The 18,267-nt window shown below is 38.1% G+C and overlaps 1 protein-coding gene across 1 annotated transcript in view; it reads right to left on the minus strand.

Annotated features, from left to right (window-relative positions):
* Positions 1 to 18,267, minus strand: part of gli3 (GLI family zinc finger 3) — a 310,179-nt gene that overhangs the window by 43,166 nt on the left and 248,746 nt on the right. Inside the window, exons 5-6 of the mRNA XM_039666425.2 lie at positions 13,712 to 13,917; positions 5,907 to 6,062 (exon numbers count right to left, since the gene is read on the minus strand). Coding sequence (XP_039522359.2) covers positions 5,907 to 6,062; positions 13,712 to 13,917 — 362 coding nt within the window. The remainder of the gene's footprint in view (positions 1 to 5,906; positions 6,063 to 13,711; positions 13,918 to 18,267) is intronic.

The raw sequence follows: 18,267 nt of genomic DNA on the forward strand, positions 1-18,267 counted from the left end.
TAGGTGTGAGAGACCCGAGTTCGAATCCACTGTGAGACACCAATGTGTCCCTGCAAGACACTTAACCCCTAGTTGCTCCAGAGGCGTGCGACCTCTGACTTATATAGCAATTGTAAGTCACTTTGGATAAAAGCGTCAGCTAAATGAATAAATGTAAATGTAAACAACATCAGAACACTACATTTTAATTCTAATTTATGTGAAAATATATTAGTTAAGAAAACTTATTGTGATTACATACAAAGTTGAAATTGATAAATTTTCTACAATTTTCTTTGTAAAATGAAAACAAATGTATTCAAACTTAGATATAATAATACAATAACTCACATAACATTACCAATATTTAAATGCATAGGTAAAACCTTTAAGAGCACATGCATGAAACTGCATGCCCCAAACTGGCCAAAACAGTCATTCAGATCATCACAGGAAAAATAAAATGAATATATAATAAACTCCAAGAAAATGAACTGATTTAGTGACCAATATTTGTTTTAGTGAGCAAAAATATCATGCTGTCTACCAGTCCACACTGTGTCGTCTTTTGCTGTTTCATGCTGATCTGCTAGGTGGATTTAGTGGGATAGCTTCATCCAGTGCCGGGCTGAGAGCTCTTGTGGTTGGCCAGCTGATGACCCAGGATTTTGGTTTTTAGCTTGAAGCTAAAGCTAGATTGCAGCTTTGCAATAGACTAAACAAACAACTAGAACAAATTGTTGCTAGGCAACGGTGATGCATCTTCAAGAGCGGGAAAAAGGTGCAAATGATACAAGGTGTGTAATGCATATGGCCAGTATGACTGTTATGGCCATTCAAGATAGAAATACTCAAAACTCGTTTGTGGCTTGTAATTTTAATAAAATTAATAATTTTAATAAAATTCAGGGTCCTATAGTTACATGAGTTTTATTTCAACAAAGTTATTACGTTGAAAATGTTTAAAGTCAAAACGACTGCCTAGGTAGTTCTACTTTGCCTGTCTTCGTAATTCTAGTCAGAATGTGAGTCTGGTACTGCTCCATAAGGCTTTGATTATGAGGCGTGTCTAAAAAAAACTCTACAACCAATCAGAGAAATGCAGTAAGTGACGTATGTTCAGCTACGCATAGTTGTCAACAGTCGCCTACTCAACTGCACTGCACACACGCTGGAAGTAGTAAAATAATAAGTGTTACTTCTTTAACTTGGTCCTCCATGAATGCGACCAAAGGAGATTGTGCCCATCTTCTTAGCGACCATCGGAGCCAGCTGATAAATTAAACTTTTGCAGAATCCCGTAGGAAGGACGGCAAACATCTTTTCGATTGACTAATGACTTGATTGTAGTTTGAGATTCATCTTTTAAAATTAATGCGCTGTCGATTTCTTTTACAACAGACGTAATAACGGAATCTATAGACCCCTTTTGCACCTACATCATGGCGCTAGCTGGCGGCAAAACAAAGTGAAAACTGGAGGCGGCCAATACAAACCAGCACAGATTCGGCTACATAATAAGGAGCTTAAATTATTGTTGCTATTATTAAATGTCATCTTGTTGTGTTGTTTGGTGCAAGAATTGATGAAAAATTCATATGCTGTATCTGGAATTTTTATTTCTAGAAAATCTTCACATCATTAAAATCGCACCGTAATGTCACTCTTTACATTGTCACTCTTTACCATGAAATTTTGATTTCTCGCTTGGAATATTGGGTGGGCATAAAAGGCACAGCGCTTGAATGGTTTAGGTCATACCTGGAAGGTATGCGTCAGTGATGGAAATTCTGAGTCCTCTTCTGCATCTCTCTCTCTCCAAGGGCTCAATTTTGGGTCCCCTTCTCTTTTCACTGAATTTGCTACCACTGGGCTCAGTAATTAGGAAACATGGCATATCTTTTCACTGTTATGCTGATGATATTCAGATGTACATGACGATTAAAAAGAATGACTCTGTCAGTTCGTTATTAGAGTGTCTCGATGACGTTAAAGCCTGGATGGCAATAAACTTTTTAAGTTTTAATGCTAATAAAACTGAAGTGATGATTTTTGGCGGTACTAATGGGACTCGTTCCATTGAGTTGGGTGCCCTGGCCCAATACAATAAATCAGTTATCACTAACCTAGGGGTTAAAATTTATGCTGATCTGAACTTCGACAGCCAGATCAGAGCAGTAGTCAAAACAGGCTTTTTTCAGCTGAGGCAATTGGCCAAAGTAAAGCCTTTTGTAGAACAACGACAATTTGAGACAGTCATCCATGCCTTTATCACTAGCCGGCTGGATTACTATAACGCACTATTTGTGGGCGTTAGTGGGTCTTCTTTAGCTCGTCTCCAAATGGTGCAAAACGCAACAGCACGTCTCTTAACAGGAGTACGTAAATACGAACACATTACACCCATCTTAGCGTCGCTTCACTGGTTGCCTGTAAGGTACCGGATTATTTTAAAATTCTTTTATTTGTTTTTAAATCATTAAATGGTCTTGCCCCATCCTATATCTCCGAGTTGATACATCTCCACACACCTACTCGTTCTCTTAGGTCAGCTGATAAACTGCTTCTACAAGTGCCTAAAACAAACTGGAAACTCAGAGGGGACCGTGCGTTCACAGTGGTTGCTCCAAAACTGTGGAATGACCTGCCACAGCCGATAAAAAAGGCCACTTCAGTCACCCATTTTAAATCTCTTTTAAAAACGTATCTTTTTTCTTTGGCCTTTAACACCAGGAGTTGACTTTAGCTTTTATGGTTTTGTAGTTTGTGGTGTTGCATGAGATCTGTTGTCTTTGTATATTTGTCTATTCTTGTGTGCAGCACTTTGGTCTACTTCGGTCGTTGTAAAGTGCTTAATAAATAAAGTTTGTTGTTGTTGTTGTATTGTCGTCGTCTCGGTGCTGGCTCAGCAGAACTGCGGATCGTACACACAAGTCTTGCACTGGAACATATACTGTAGGCATCTAAAGATTTATATGCCCTCAGTTTCTCTTTACGATCGGTTTCTCTATAAGGTAGATCTCGGTTTCTGTAGAAGTCAGGCCACTCAACCGAGGTAACGTAACGTTAATCCTGTCAGATCATCCATGCATTGAGTGAGCATGTAGGTGGCTACGGGTTGGTCAATCTGGTTTCGTCCTGGACACTGAGTGATCTTACACATTAAAATAAAATCGGATTTTCTCCAGTCATTGTTAAAAAAAACAAGCTATTGTTAGCTTGTTAACTTGCTAACTAGCGTTAGTGAAGCGGCCAGAGGGATTGTTCTGCCTCCACCTTAGCTCCGCCCACAAAAAAATCACCATGTTTACCAACTGAAAAGGGGTCTATACACAGTGGTGGAATGTAACGAAGTACAAATACTTCGTTACTTTACTTAAGTACATTTTTCACGTATCTTTACTTTACTTAAGTACAATAAATAGTGCCTACTTTTTACTTTTACTTCGTTACATTTTGCAGCAATTATTATACTTTGTACTCCGCTACATTTCTACAACTTCTGTTACATTTTCGTTACATTTTCTGATCAGTTTTCCCCCTGCCAAAACGTAATCTGACGTAATCATTCGTTGCACGTTTGTCTCACCAGTGACGTTTGGTTGCCATAGATACAGTATATCAACTAAATGCGTCTCGCACGCAGTGTGTTTATCATGCAACTCGTACGCGAAAATTAGTTTTTACGTGCATAGGAAACACACCGTGTGTAATATATGTTTCGTTTGGTTAGGATTATGGCAAGCCAAGAGGTTCAGAATTACACCATGAATTAATCTCGTTTACTGCCAAGGCGAAACTCTGATGCTTTTTTGGTAACGGCCACTAGATGGCGCTTGGGTAGCGCGGCAGCCATATCGGGGTGAAAATTCCAACTGGAGTTACTGGACACCAGCTCAGATAACAGTTTTTTTAGGTAGTTTTTTCTTGCATTAGTGAGTATTTCCATTGTATGCAAGTTTACACTTTTACTACTATTATTAGTTACCAACTCCACTAGGCCTGAAATATATTTTGGACGTTTTAATCCCCTGGATCATGCTACAAACATGATGATCATTGATGCGCTGTGTCCGTTATCTTAACTAATTGCAACTTTGGACATTGGCTGTGTTTTTTTGTTTGTTTACATGGTCTTGCGTCATTAATATAAGATAGGCTAGTACTGCAAAAAACAAACAAAAAAAACTGTTTACTGTAAAGCTATTCTATTACTGTTATATATTTATTGTCAAACATTTACATTTTAGTACAACATTTATTTGCTGAATTTATTTTATTGATAACTTATTTTTGTAAGTAACGTTATGTGTACCTCCCGGGAAACGGTCTATGTTATTATAACTTTATGAACTGATCACTTTATTCTTACCTATCACACTTAATGTGGAGAGTAATGAATTAAATCCTCAAACTTCCCTGTCTCAAGTTATGAGGGGGTAAAAGCCCGGTTAAGTAGCAAGTAGCAAGTTTCATTAGAAAATAGACATTAAGATAATAAACTGTTATGCAAGTACTTTTACTTTTAATACTTAAAGTACATTTAAAATAAAGTACTTTTTACTTTTTACTTAAGTATGGTTGTCATTGTGTTACTTCTACTTTTACTAAAGTAAATATTTATCCGGGTATTTCTACTTTTACTTAAGTACTGAGATTCAGTACTTCCTCCACCACTGTCTATACATCTCCATTCTCCAACTGCAGTCATCTGTGCAAGTGCAAGACAGGTTCATCTCAGTGGTCAGTTTTTTAAACAGACATCACAATGTCTTAAATAAATACAAATACTGTGAACAAACACTCTTTTGTCTCTTCTGTTACACATAGGTCTACATCGTAGGTCACATTGTCTAGCAATGAATAGAGTAGGTTATTTCAGAAACACTGTATCATGATACCATCGATATGATGGACAAAAATGTATTATATTTGCGAGTACACCAGAGTCCTATACAATTATTCTTGCCTCACTAAATGCCGCAAAGTGTCCTACTTTTTGTGTTATGGAAATGGCCACCCTAAATGAACCAAAATCAAACAAACCCAGGTCAAATCCCAGGGGCCTGTTTCAGAAAGGAAGTTAAGTGAAAACTCTGAGTATGTTAACCCTGAAATGAGGGACACTCGGGGGGTATATCAAACCCGAGAAAGCAGAGTAAGTCAAGCCCGTTTCTGAAAGAGAGGTAACTTATACTCAGAGTCAGTTATCATGGTAACACTCTGTGAACCTAACCTGGTCGGGAGCAGGTTTTCTTCGGTAAACCCAGAGTTTCTTGCGGTCTCCTCCCCTTTTTTAAAGAGTAAGCGCTGTTTAAACACCAACACTAAAATGTATTTACACATTCTTTAAGGAATATATATTGTTTGTCCATGGTTTAATTGACTAAATCTGTTTTGCAGCACTTTAACGTTTGCTAAACTTTTATTTGATTACCACCGTTTTTGATCATATATTTCTATTAAATCATAAAAAAAATTATAGAACTCAATTATTTTTCAAACATAATTTAATAGTTATAAACTCTTTAGACTTTTAATGATCAGTGTTTTATTTTTAAAGTTTGTGGGTCGTGTTAAAAAAAAAAATCCCTTTTTTTGGGGATGGATTCCGGGAAATCTCCCTTATTTTCACTGTTCAATGTTGACAGCTGGACTGGATACGGTAAAAGTTTAATATATCAACTTGCTCCGCTGAGTACGTCACCGTCTTTGTTGCTCTGATTGGCTTTAGCCCTATCCAATTGCGTGCAGAGAGAATTTGAAAGACAACCGTTTATCCCGCCCCTCGGATTGAGCCCTGTCAATGAAGAGTTTCCAGACCTAACATCTTGATGTAGGTCTGGCATGCCAGGCTAGCCCCAGGTCACTTTATCCATGTATTTTCCGGAATCTCTCTGTGAAAGGGGCTCAAGTGGAAAACTTACTTTCCATAGCCTGCAGATACTCCATGTGAAGGGCGTTACTTGCAGCCCCTGTTGTGGATGCCACTGAGGGAATGATGTCAGCGTAGGGGCTGCGGTGACCTGCAAGAAGGGCCATCTGGTGGTAGTACTCTGCCGTGGTCAAACCAGTGTGGGGTGCTGAGGGTCAAAAAGAATGGAGAGGACATAAACACATCAGTCATTTGATTAATACAAAACCATTCAAAAGAGCAAGGTGAGTAAGACAAATAAATAAATAACACTGAATTAATTTCATGTGACACTAACTGTGCGTTCACATCGGACGCGAATAGTTGTGACCACTTTGTGTTAATTCGCGCATCACGAGTATAACTGACGCATCAGAATTGAAACCCGTTGGTGGCCATATTTTTTATGTTGATCGAGCATTCATCGAGAGAGTCACCGCTCTGTATTTTCTCTGGAGAGCAGAACAGCGGCGTGGGGATCATCATTGACGTATTTGTGTCCACCGGACCCTTCAGAGGCGAACCGTTTGGCGAGTTTCACCATTTGCTCGCTCCAGGAGCTGCACTGGATGACGGCCGCTGTCAGCGGTACTTCCGCCTGTCCCGCGCCCAGTTTGATGAGCTGTTGTCCCGCATCGGAGCGAGGATCACCCTCGCCCTCATCCATCTAATCTGTCATTTGTTTTGATGATAAATAGAGCCAGCCTCAAAAAGTTATTAACCTGTCCTGTGTTAATTAACATGTATGTTGGTTGTCTTTACATCATATAATAATATTTCATATAATCTAGATATGGAATAAATAACATTCAATACAAAATGAACATGTCTCGTATATTGAAATAAAGTTAAAAAAATGAAATAAAAGTGATAAAATATTTGCTTTGTTGTGCATTAGAACTACACCAGGCATTTAGTCATATTATAAAATAATTTTTTGAGGCATCCTAGATTCCTCATCATGTGAGCAAGTAGCAGGCTCCTGATTGGTTAAAGCTGCACTGTGTAACTCTTTTAGTTGATTCTTAGCTAAAAACACTTAGTTCTTTCAAAAATATACGTGCTCATTAATAGAGTTGGGAATCGTGAGAAATTGTCCGGTTCCGGTTCCGATTCCGGTTCCGCCAAACGATTCCGGTTCCGGTTCCGGTTCCCATTCAATTAAAATATTAGTAAGAGAAAATTCCACAATCCTTTTTGTGTTTATTTCTTATAGTACTTGACAAATTAGTTTAACAGACTGGTAATGTAAACAAACTCAAAATATTATTAAGCAATCTTTGCAAAAAAAAAAATTATATATATATATATATATATATATAGGGTATATATATAAAGGAAAAATTCTGCATTCTCTATAATAATTTAGACCTCTCCTTTATTGTATCTCCAACAGTGAAGAATACCCTCTCAGAAGGAGTAGAATATGCTTTAACACACATATGTGTCAAGTCAAGTCACATTTATTTATATAGCGCTTTTCACAATACAGATTGTATCAAAGCAGCTTCACAGTGATAACATGTAAGTAGCACAACACAGATCAACAACATTGCTAAACACTAAATAACCCCAACTGAGCAAGCTCAAAGCAAGCCAAAAGCAAGGCGACAGTGGCAAGGAACCAAACTCCATCAGATTGGATGGAGAAAAAACCTTGGGAGAACCCAGGCTCAGTCGGGGGCCAGTTCTCCTCTGGCTTACATTCATATTGTTTAAATATAAATATTAAATATAAATATTTTTTATGAATCAAACGGCGCCATAACATATCGCAGGCGTTGAGTCGTCTCATCACAGGCGTTGAGTCGTCTCATCACAGGCGTTGGGGCATCCGAAATCCCCGTGAGAGGCTGGACACATTAGGCTGGACACATATGTGTGTAGAACAGATTATTTTTTAAAACGGTTTGAATGATTGATTCATTAAGACTTTACTTATTTCATTACTGGATAAATCGGCGCTCTAGCAGTTAATAAACAGAAATGCGTCTTGCGGAAGAACATTGTTGCAGGAGCTACTTCTCTCTGTTTATGTCCATGACGAGTCACGCAGGCATTGGGCTACTCCGCAGCAGCTGCGATCCGCCGGCCAGTCTAAAGAAGTCCGAGTATTAACGCTTATTTAAGGCTTTACGTAGTGATTCAAGATAAGACAAAAACACGGTTTGAAAAAAAAAAACATTATGATGCACTCGCTCATTGTATATATTTTGTAAAATCTGAACACAAAAAAATATACAGACTGCATCTGTTTTGACCACTACCGTCAATGTTTACTCAAACTATAATCTCACTAATTCTGTAACGGAAATCATTTGAATATGTGAAACAAATAAATATTGAGACTGTGTGATTGTAAAGCAGTTTCATATCGACAACTGCTCTCTCTCTCTCAGCGCAAACAGATTTGAATGTAGGCTAGAGAGTGACTCTGCGGTCGGCGCGCGCAGCGTGCGTGTGTCTGTGTGTGACAAATGCAGCGCGTGTGAGAGCAAATCGCAACTTCAGTGGTGAAGTTTTTGTCATTTAGGAATAAGACGGCGTCCCAGCACTTCGCCCACATGATGATATCGCATCGGCATCAGAACCGTTTTCGGAACCGAAACTTAGGAATTTTGCACGGTTCCGGTATTTTTTCAAAAACACAACCGGTTCTGGAAAAGAACCGGTTCTCGGTTCCCAACCCTACTCATTAATGTATATTTACTTTGTTCAAGTAATAAAGTATTCTCGTGAGTGTATAATATGCCATTGAAAATACATACGGGTAAGGGGTTCTAATGTCGGTCGCCATGTTGCCCCTCCATCTTGAAAGTACATTAGCCAAAGAGGGACATACCCGTTAATTCAAGCTTCGCCTTTCGCGTTTACGTTTGAGTTAACACTCATGGACGATGTCGAACTGGAAGCCATGTTAATCTTGGACTACATTGGCCACCGTAGGAGTTAAAATGAAATCGGAATTGAGAGGAACATAAACTAATTTTCACTGGATGGTCATATACCTTTTCACCGCTAGATGGGGGTAAAAATCACACAGTGTAGCTTTAATGTGGCGTGAATTGACACCAAAGTTCAGATTTTTCAACTCGGGCGGCAGACGCACCGTGCTCTACACCTCATTCGCGCCGCAGGAATTTTTTACGCACGAAATGGTGCGTGTCCACTACAGCAGCAAAACTCTGCTCATCTTTAGAATATTGTCTTTGAACTTCCGTTTTTGCAGTCGCTCTGTATATTATTATGGCATCGCTGTCGAGGAGTAATTAGCTGGTGAAGTGGATTTACTTATTGTGGAGTTAACAAAAGTTATCATGAGCATTGTAATGTTTATAATAAGCATTGTAATGCAGATGCCTTAACAAATGTCAACCGGGAAATTTTTTACGAGCAGTTCATTCATACCTATGCAAGATCGCTGTGAAAATACAGACCGGAATTCAAAAGACCACAAGCGTAGCACTGAAAAGGGGCGGGGCTACATAAGGTCTATACACACAGTATAATCATCAGAGATGCACACAATTACATTCGGAAATAGACAAGCTTTGTTTACATAAATGACCCAAGCAAAGATTTTATAAACTTTTATAAACTGTCAATTTTATAAACTTTTATAAACCCAGCCAGTATAATCACAAAGAACACATACAAAATGAATTATTTAACATATAACAACTGCAAAGCGTCTAATTTGTAAACAAAATTATTTACGCACTAAATCCAGCATAAACTCCGGCACAATTTGCATATTTGAAAAATCTCAAAACAGACGTCACATCCCAAACCGCACATCAATTGGCTTCCGACCGCATTTTTCACTTGATATTTGCATAAAGTCGAGAACTGCCCAACCTTTTGACGCTCTCAGCGCTTTCACCGGTCCGCTGTCAATCCCAAAATGCACTACGCGAGCGTGAAGCTCGACTTCCATAGGAATTAATTGAAAATGCTCGCTCCGTGCCAGTGGACACGCACCGTAAGGAATGGATCACCATTACAGCAATAAATGACATTTTAAAATACAAGTATATCCAAATTGAAACTGTTACTTTAAATGGTAAAAAAATAATAATAAATAAATTATCCGTGTATCTTCGGATAATTGGTTTTCGATGGCTACACTTGTAAGGATTCTTAAAGCGTTTATTGCAACTACGGTACATTTCATCTCTTTCTCATCAAACAACCAGACTAATAAATGGCTTAACACAAACCGTAATGGGGCAGCATTTCAGCATTTTACATATTTCAAACATTGCCTGTTCCCAATCAACATTTACTCTCAATGCTGCGCTGAGTTTAGTGCTAGATGAAAATATCTTTATTTTACCGGTTGTGAAGTATGTGTGGCAAATATGCCAAAAACTTTAAATAACCTCCGACGATGACAGCATTGGAATGCACGCTCATGAGAGGCTGTAAATAGATGTTGTGCTTTCAGGTTTTCTTTGTCTTCAGAGAACCGTATTGTGTGTGTGCTACACTTTCTATCTGTCCACTTTGTTACGAGTTAGCGTTCCAGCTGTCAGTGTGAAGAAATTTGTCATCATGTCGCAAACAATCAGAAGATGCATTCCTCCCTGTTCACAGACCATCCCTGGTTATGATACGCATGAATTCTGCTTTGAGCACTTGCGTTTGAGCATGGCGAGTGTGAGCACTGTCAGTTGTTTTCCATTAAAGTGCTTCTTGCTCGTCTCACATATCGCAAGCCGGTCTGGCTGAGGAGTGGGAGACGGGTCCGGTCCGCTGTTTAAGATGATTCTTCAAAATGGGCTGAAGACATACTGTAGGTTCTCTTGTCAATAAAGTATCTAATGGCTCAGACCGCACGTTTGCCGAGGCAATGCACTGATTATGGGTCCGCTATATATATTTCACACAAATAGCAACCAGTTCTCATCCCAAGGGGTCATATATGACGCTTTTGCAAAAGCGTAGACATCCAACGCACATGGCACCCTTTAGCATCAATATGAGACGCAGATATATATGGGGCAGAAGGCGCCTCCTAGTGGTCTAACCCTAACCCTACCCCAGACCTAAACCTATCATACTCTGTGCGTGTTATATTGACGCTAAAGGGTGCCATGTGCATTGCACACTTACAATTAGAGTAAAATAGTATGTGTATTTGGCCGAACCCAGAGTACTCCCCAACATCCCTGGCTGGGATAGGAACTATAGCCTAAAGTGAGGAGTCAGGGTCGCGGAGGGATGTAGAAAAGACTGTCAAAGAAAATAGGTGAGTCGGCAGTATATATAGGCCTCCAATTGAATTGACTGGGTAGATCATTTGATGCTCTTCCCGAACTTTGTTAATGAAACATCTTTAGTACCAAGTCAAGTCAATGGAGTCGGACAAAAACTACAATAAAACTAGTTGGAAAGCATCTTTTGCAGCGATTTTATGCATGTCTAGTTATGCAGCATCAGCAAGTCTTAAATGCTCACAGGAGAGTTTCTGTATCTATATTAGCAGTAGCACATCCATACAGCAGCAGTGTATCAAATCTAGTCTGCTAAGACTAAATACATTAAAAAATTCATTAACATGCTAAAATTATTTTTTAAGTTCTTTTATGTTTAAAAGAAAATCTTGAGTTTGAAAGTACATGAGGGTGACTAATTAACTAAATGTATTTTTTTGACTAAAAAATAGCACCAAATTGTATATGCAAACCTTTAAACTGCTTTTTTTTCTTTCTCTCTTTCATGTGTTCCCTCTATCTTCCTTCCAATCTTTAGCTACAGAGTGATACAGGTCCTAGAAATTGATCCTAAAAATAAACTTTTGGCAACATGCTTAAAATAACACACAAACACACACATAAAAGGAAGGAGAATAAGAGAAAGACTGACACAGTGGTTCTCAATGCAAATACAAAATCAGTTTAGCTGCACAAAGTGTTTGGCTAATTCCTGTCTTCCCCAGAAGAAATGAACAGAGCGGATGAAAAGAGCTCGACTGACGCCCAGACTGAATGCATGGAATATGCATCTCTGATTGGTTGTGTGAATGTAAGAAGAAATTCCAAATTAATTCGATGTGGGTATTTTGTCTTAAGTAGTGAGGGAGGGGTTGGGGGGCTTCCTTAATTGTCTCTGTTGTTCTGCTTTGCCTCAGCTCTCGCATTGAGCCATAATGTGCTTCGATTCCTCATTCACGTGCAGAAAGAGCTTTGCGAAATTTCTAAATTGGAGATGTTGGCACCGAATTGCAGGACTGGCGGTGGGAAACGACTGGAGCGAGCGTGTTCTGCTTGTGGGATATCAGAGTGGCAGTTTCAAAGGATGAATATGCATCCTCAGTATGGTGCGCCACCAGAGCCAGGAGGCATTCTGCTGGTGCACCATGTAGGCATCTGGGAGAGTACATGAAAATGTGTTTAAAACAGGGTTGGAAAGCAAGCAGAAAAAAAAACCTAAATAATAAAGTGAAAGAGCAAAAAAAAATAGCACCTGTGTTTAGTTATTCTACGCCACCAACATGAATTGGAGGTTATATAAAGAACTCAAAATATTATTAATAATTTTTATTTTAGAAATCATTTTATGTAACTTTTTAAAATAACCAACTGTCTGGTTTAATATGAAAAATAAACCATGTATCTATGTTAATGGAGGCTAAAAAGTACTTGATGAAAAGACTAACAATTTGTTTTTTAAAGACCTGTTAGTTGAAGTTGATTGATAAAGGTAGTTTTGCTGGTTAAGATGACAGGTAGGGACATCAGAATCCAAAACATATTTTGTTGTTTTAAGCATAGAACTGTATTATTAATTGCATACATTTATAGGAATTTTAATACTGTTATAACAGAAATAAAATAATTATAATTCATCAACTTGTCTTCTATCATAGCTTGTTTACAGAGCTATCCACAATCAATCAATCACTCAATCGATCAATCAATCAATAAATCAAATTTTGTGAACTTTTTTTTGTGAACTTCTGGGGTGAAAAATAATTTTTTGGCAGATAAACAAATGGCTTTTCAGTTTTCACCCAAACCACAAAAGGTCACATCAAAACAAACTGCATCAGCAAGTTTAATTTAGCCATTAATAACTATACATCTGGAAATGTTTCATTTCTTCCTTTGACACATGTGGTACATAGCAAGACCTGGCTGACGTGAGATGGCACCACAGTTCAATACAGCCATGATTATCTGTGGCCTCAGAGAGGCCCCCTTTGGTATTTGAGCTTCAGGCTTCAATTAAAACTCCATGCCTGAGGAGAAGGCCAAGAGGCCAGTATACTGCAGAGACTCTTTAAAAACAGCAGGCTCTTGCTGACCCTGTAATGAATTTCCCAGTCCGCCTTCACGCAAAAGAACAAAAATGGCTCCCTGAAGTCCTCTGGAGTCCATCCTCTAAACCATTCCCACTTCTCATACTTCCCTCCCTTCTTGTGCCCTCCGCCCTCAACCATGGCCTTGAACTTCACCCCCCTCTTAACTCGGGATGTGATCGCTAGTCTCTGCCTGACATGCTGAATGTTCCTCCAGAGGTTTTCTAACATGAGACAAAGAACATAGAGAGTGACCCTTTCCAATGATCAAACTATGGTCTCTGCCTCCAGAGAGAAGATAAGAATTATATGTTTGCCATATGTTTGCCACATCCCAGACTTTACCAGATTAAAAGACAGACAGACAGACAGATGATAGATAGATAGATAGATAGATAGATAGATAGATAGATAGATAGATAGATAGATAGATAGATAGATAGATAGATCTGCTCACAATAGACTGACATTAGAAGACTTTTAGTGGCCCCAGAACTGGTCTCTGAGGTACTCACCATCTGCGGGACTGAGGCCCCTTGCCGCAGAGATCATGGACAGAGAGGGACTGGTGTGCAGTGAGCGGATGTAGTCCATGTAGGGGTTAATGTATGGATGTGGAGGGTTAAAGGGCGACTCCGCCCCCACTGAAGGGTTTCGGTGCGGGGAGATCCGGATAAGGGAGATATCAGGAAATGCTGGGCTGGCTGCCAATGCAGGAGGCCTGGAATCAGAGACGAAGAAAAGCATTTAAGCACCTTAGGAGTCTTTTTCAGATGGTGTATTCTTCCACCATTCAGTGGGGTGGGATGTTCCAAGTCTTTGGGTTTATTTGCAAAATGTCATGTTAACTGTGCATGTACAAACCAAAGCACATGCATACATTTAGAATGAAGCATAGAAGAAAACAGCACAAGCTCAGCACAAGCCACAAAAGCTCGGCATGTGATCTATTCTTTCTGGATCCCTGCTCCAGGTCTAATGTCTGCACAGAATGGTGTAGGAGCTTGAGCAGGAAATGAATGGTGACACTATCTATCGGCCTCCATCTGCAGGGCCAAATCACAGAGTGAGCGGGAGGGAAAAAGCCCAAGCTAAATTCCAACTTCTCCCTCGCAGACATTTCCTAAGATCAAAGCCAGCTTTCAACACATCACATTTTAATCAGACAGAGATGGCCAGGAATTCTTACCGCTACCCACAATGCCGTGCCATATTTTCTTGAGATGGTGAGTGTCACTCAGTCTGCTGAGGATTTTGTTGTTGTCTTAAACAGCCCCTATTCAACCATTATTGTTTTAGTTTTCTTCAAACAGGACTGTCAATGTGGGTTTGCATGACTTATGAGTATGAGGAAAACCAAACAAATGTTGTTTCTTCTGTATTAATTTAAGGAATAAGGGGCTTTAAAGCTGCAGTCATTCACCGAATTATCAACTTTACGTGAGTTGTACTTCAACACCCTCGACACGGCACAACGTGGATGAACACAATGTTTGAGGAGACTGTGAGGCTGTCAGTCATCGAGTTTTCCTGGGTGTGGATACTGTCATTCAGAATCACAGATTTTGTTTATTTTTGGAAGTATGACCAACATAAGAATTTTCACAGGAAAATGTCATCTGAACTAGTAAGAAACATCCACCATTTGTTTTGGTTCTGACATTGCAGTAAATACAACGCGTTCTCATCCCAAAGCGCCATATAGGACGCTTTTGCAAAAGCGTAAATATCCAACGCACATGGCACCCTTTAACGTCTAATGAGACGCTTCGGTTAATGGTTAAGTTTAGGTATGGTGTAGGGTAAGGGTTAGACCACTAGGGGGCGCCTTCTGCCCAAATATATCTGAGTCTCATTTCACGTTAAAGGGTGCCATGTGCGTTGGATATTTACAGTTTGCAGTTGCGTTTTTTTCTGCAACCACTCCTAAGTCCGAACAAAATCTTTTGCATTTTACAGCGGGTGAATCTCTAGTTGTCACTGGTGATTGTTGTTTGATTGTAGTTTTGGATCTGCCATCAAATTGATAAGTTTAATTATATCAAGTGCAGTAAGAAACGGCTTTAAATATCCACCTCCAACATCCTCACACGCAATGTAGCTTATACTAGATGAGACTCCTTCTGTATGTGTACAGATGTGATGTAATGACGCAAAGACATGCTCGAATCTCCCGTGGAAATCCGCCAGTACCACTGGAATTAAAAACATTATTACAAGCTTACCGCTTTGAATCGAGCTAAGGCAAGCAGATAGTTTTGAACATTGGCTGGTTATGTATTTTCTCAAATATGTATTTTGGATAATTTTTAACCCAAAAAAAGCTACATACTGCAGCTTTAAGAAAGAATAAAATAAAATGAAGAAGATAATCCTCACTATTGCTGAAAAATCTAAAAATGTTTGGCCTAATTACTGTAAAATAACAATTACTGACTCTTGCAAACATACTTGACACACATACACACAAGTTCTGTAGAGAACTTTGATTTCAAGTGACCTCTCTGAAGGCCCAGATGGACCCAATTACAGTCTAAAGCTTGTCCACTCTGAATTTTCTCCTGTTGACCTCAGGAGTCTACTTCACCAGCCACTAATGAAAGAGATTGGCCTGTATCTTAAAATGAAGAACTAAAGCAGAACCAACAAAACTCTTTCTTAAAGTGTCTTCAAATCCTTCATTAAAATTCTGAAGGGTTTTAGGCAAGCTAAAAGTTAATGGAGGATATTTTGTAAAGCAATACAGCATTGGATCTGATTTAATAGCTTCATTTCAAATAATCAGTAAAAAAAATGTAAAAATTAAAAAAAAAGATTCTTTGAATCTACATGGAATCAACAAAAACTAACACTATTAAAATTGTTTTCGTTGATTGAAATTAAGCTGAATTAAAATATTAGATAGCTAATTAGATTAGAAATCTAAATAGAAAAAAAGCACAAAATTAATAAAACATTAAATAAAAATCAAAGGTAACACTTTATAATAACTACACGCTAATAATCATTAGTTAAGCATGAGTAAACCATTACTTCATCATTCATAAAGCATTAATAGACATTAATAAGCAGTTCATAAATACAGCTATAAATGCTTTCCTCTTGATTTAAAAGAATATCCATAATTTGTTTAATAATTGTATTTTCATCCTTTATTAATGATCAATTTATCATTTCTAAATGTATAATTGCATTTTTTATAAACCAGTTATTTAAGAGTTGTCCGTGGTTCATACGATTACTTAGAGCGAGTAAGTAAATGATTAATAAACTATTTAAATGTACATTCATACATCTTATTATTCAGACATATAGTGATGGTTACTTAATGTGTTAATAAATGCTTTATTAACATGTATTAATGCTGTAATTAAGGATTATTTGGGTAGTTATAAAGCATTTAGTAGTGGTCAGTTAACTATTTTTGTGACCTAATCTAAAGTGAGGACTAGTCATGCCTTGTAAAGCATTTTTAAAGGCTGTTAAATATTTCTATGTTCTGTATCAATGCGTTGTGTTTGTTACATTTTACTGTTTAGAAGATTGACGAGTCTTTAAATCGCCTTTATAAATGCTTTACAAGGCATGAATAGTCCTCACTTTAGATTAGCTCACAAAAATAGTTAACTGACCACTACTAAATGCTTTATAACTACCTGTATTTACTAGATTTACTTACACTTTCTAAGTGGTCTTATGAATGAATGACAACTCTTAAACAACTGGTTTGCAAATAATATTATACTTCATTTAGAAATTATTAATTTATCATTAACAAAGTATGAAAATACAATCATTAAACACATTATAGATATGCTTATAAATCAAGAAAAAAGCATGTATAGCTATATTTATAAACTGCATAATAATGTCTATTAATGTTTTAATAATGATGTATTAACTGTTTACTCATGCTTAACTAATGATTAATAGAGTGCAGTTATTATAAAGTGTTACCAAATCAAATTAAATTAAATTATTTGATTAAATAAAATCAAAACTGAAAATATTAAAATGATGACTGTCAAAATCAACTCATTAATGCATGCGATGATTTTTTTTCCCCAGTTTGACACATTCTAATATTTAATGCAATTATGCTGCGTTGCATCCGTTTTTCAATCATCCTTTAGCTAGCGTTACATTATATGATCACACTCATGGAAATGCTTTTAAACCATTCAAGCACGACAAGACATAAAAGAGTGCGGCTCAGGGCTCAGTGTTTAGCTCCCCAGTAATTGAACAAGCTCTTAACGCATTATAGTCCTTCCCGTCTATTACGATCTCAAAGTTCAAGCCTTTTGATAAAGACCTAGAATATCAAAATCGATTGCTGGCAGTAGATTATTTTCCTATTTAGCAACAAAACTCTGGAACAATCTTCCTAACATTGTCCGGAAAGCAGACACACTTTGTCAGTTCAAATCTAGACTAAAAACACATCTCTTTGGCCTAGCATACACATAACACATTATAGACTTCTACAATTTAAATGTTCTACTGCATAGTTTAGAATAGCTCAACCGGAACCGGGAACAAATACCGTAAATCCTGATGTACTTGGTACATCGTAAGAAGGATGGTGTCTACACTAATATTAGTCTCTCTGTTTATCCCGAGGTTTACCGCAGTCTGCCAGATCCAGGCTGTATCCAGATCTGATGAAGGACCAGCAGCTGGTCATGACAACAACGCAGTCCTGAAGTGGTTTTTACTTCGCATTACTTCAACTTCCAATCAGATGGAAATGGATAAATACTCTAAATGTTCCGATCCAATCTGACTTGTAATGCTACCCGAATCATACACAGTTCCTTCCTTGGCCAGAGGAAAACTGGCCCTCCGACTGAGTCTGGTTTCTCCCAAGGTTTTTTTTTTTTTTTTTTTTTTTTTTCATTCTGTCACCTGATGGAGTTTTGGTTCCTTGCCACTGTTGCCTTGACTTTTGGCTTGCTTAGTTGGGGACATTTAACATTCAACAATATTATTGATCTGCCTTACTTAAGGCGGATGTCGATGCAATTTTCTTCTAGAAAAAAAAAAACGTTGTTGTATTATTTTCATGTTA

The sequence above is a fragment of the Pimephales promelas genome, chromosome 22, assembly GCF_988280905.1.
Source record: "Pimephales promelas chromosome 22, fPimPro1.hap1.1, whole genome shotgun sequence".
Classification (NCBI taxonomy): domain Eukaryota; kingdom Metazoa; phylum Chordata; class Actinopteri; order Cypriniformes; family Leuciscidae; genus Pimephales; species Pimephales promelas.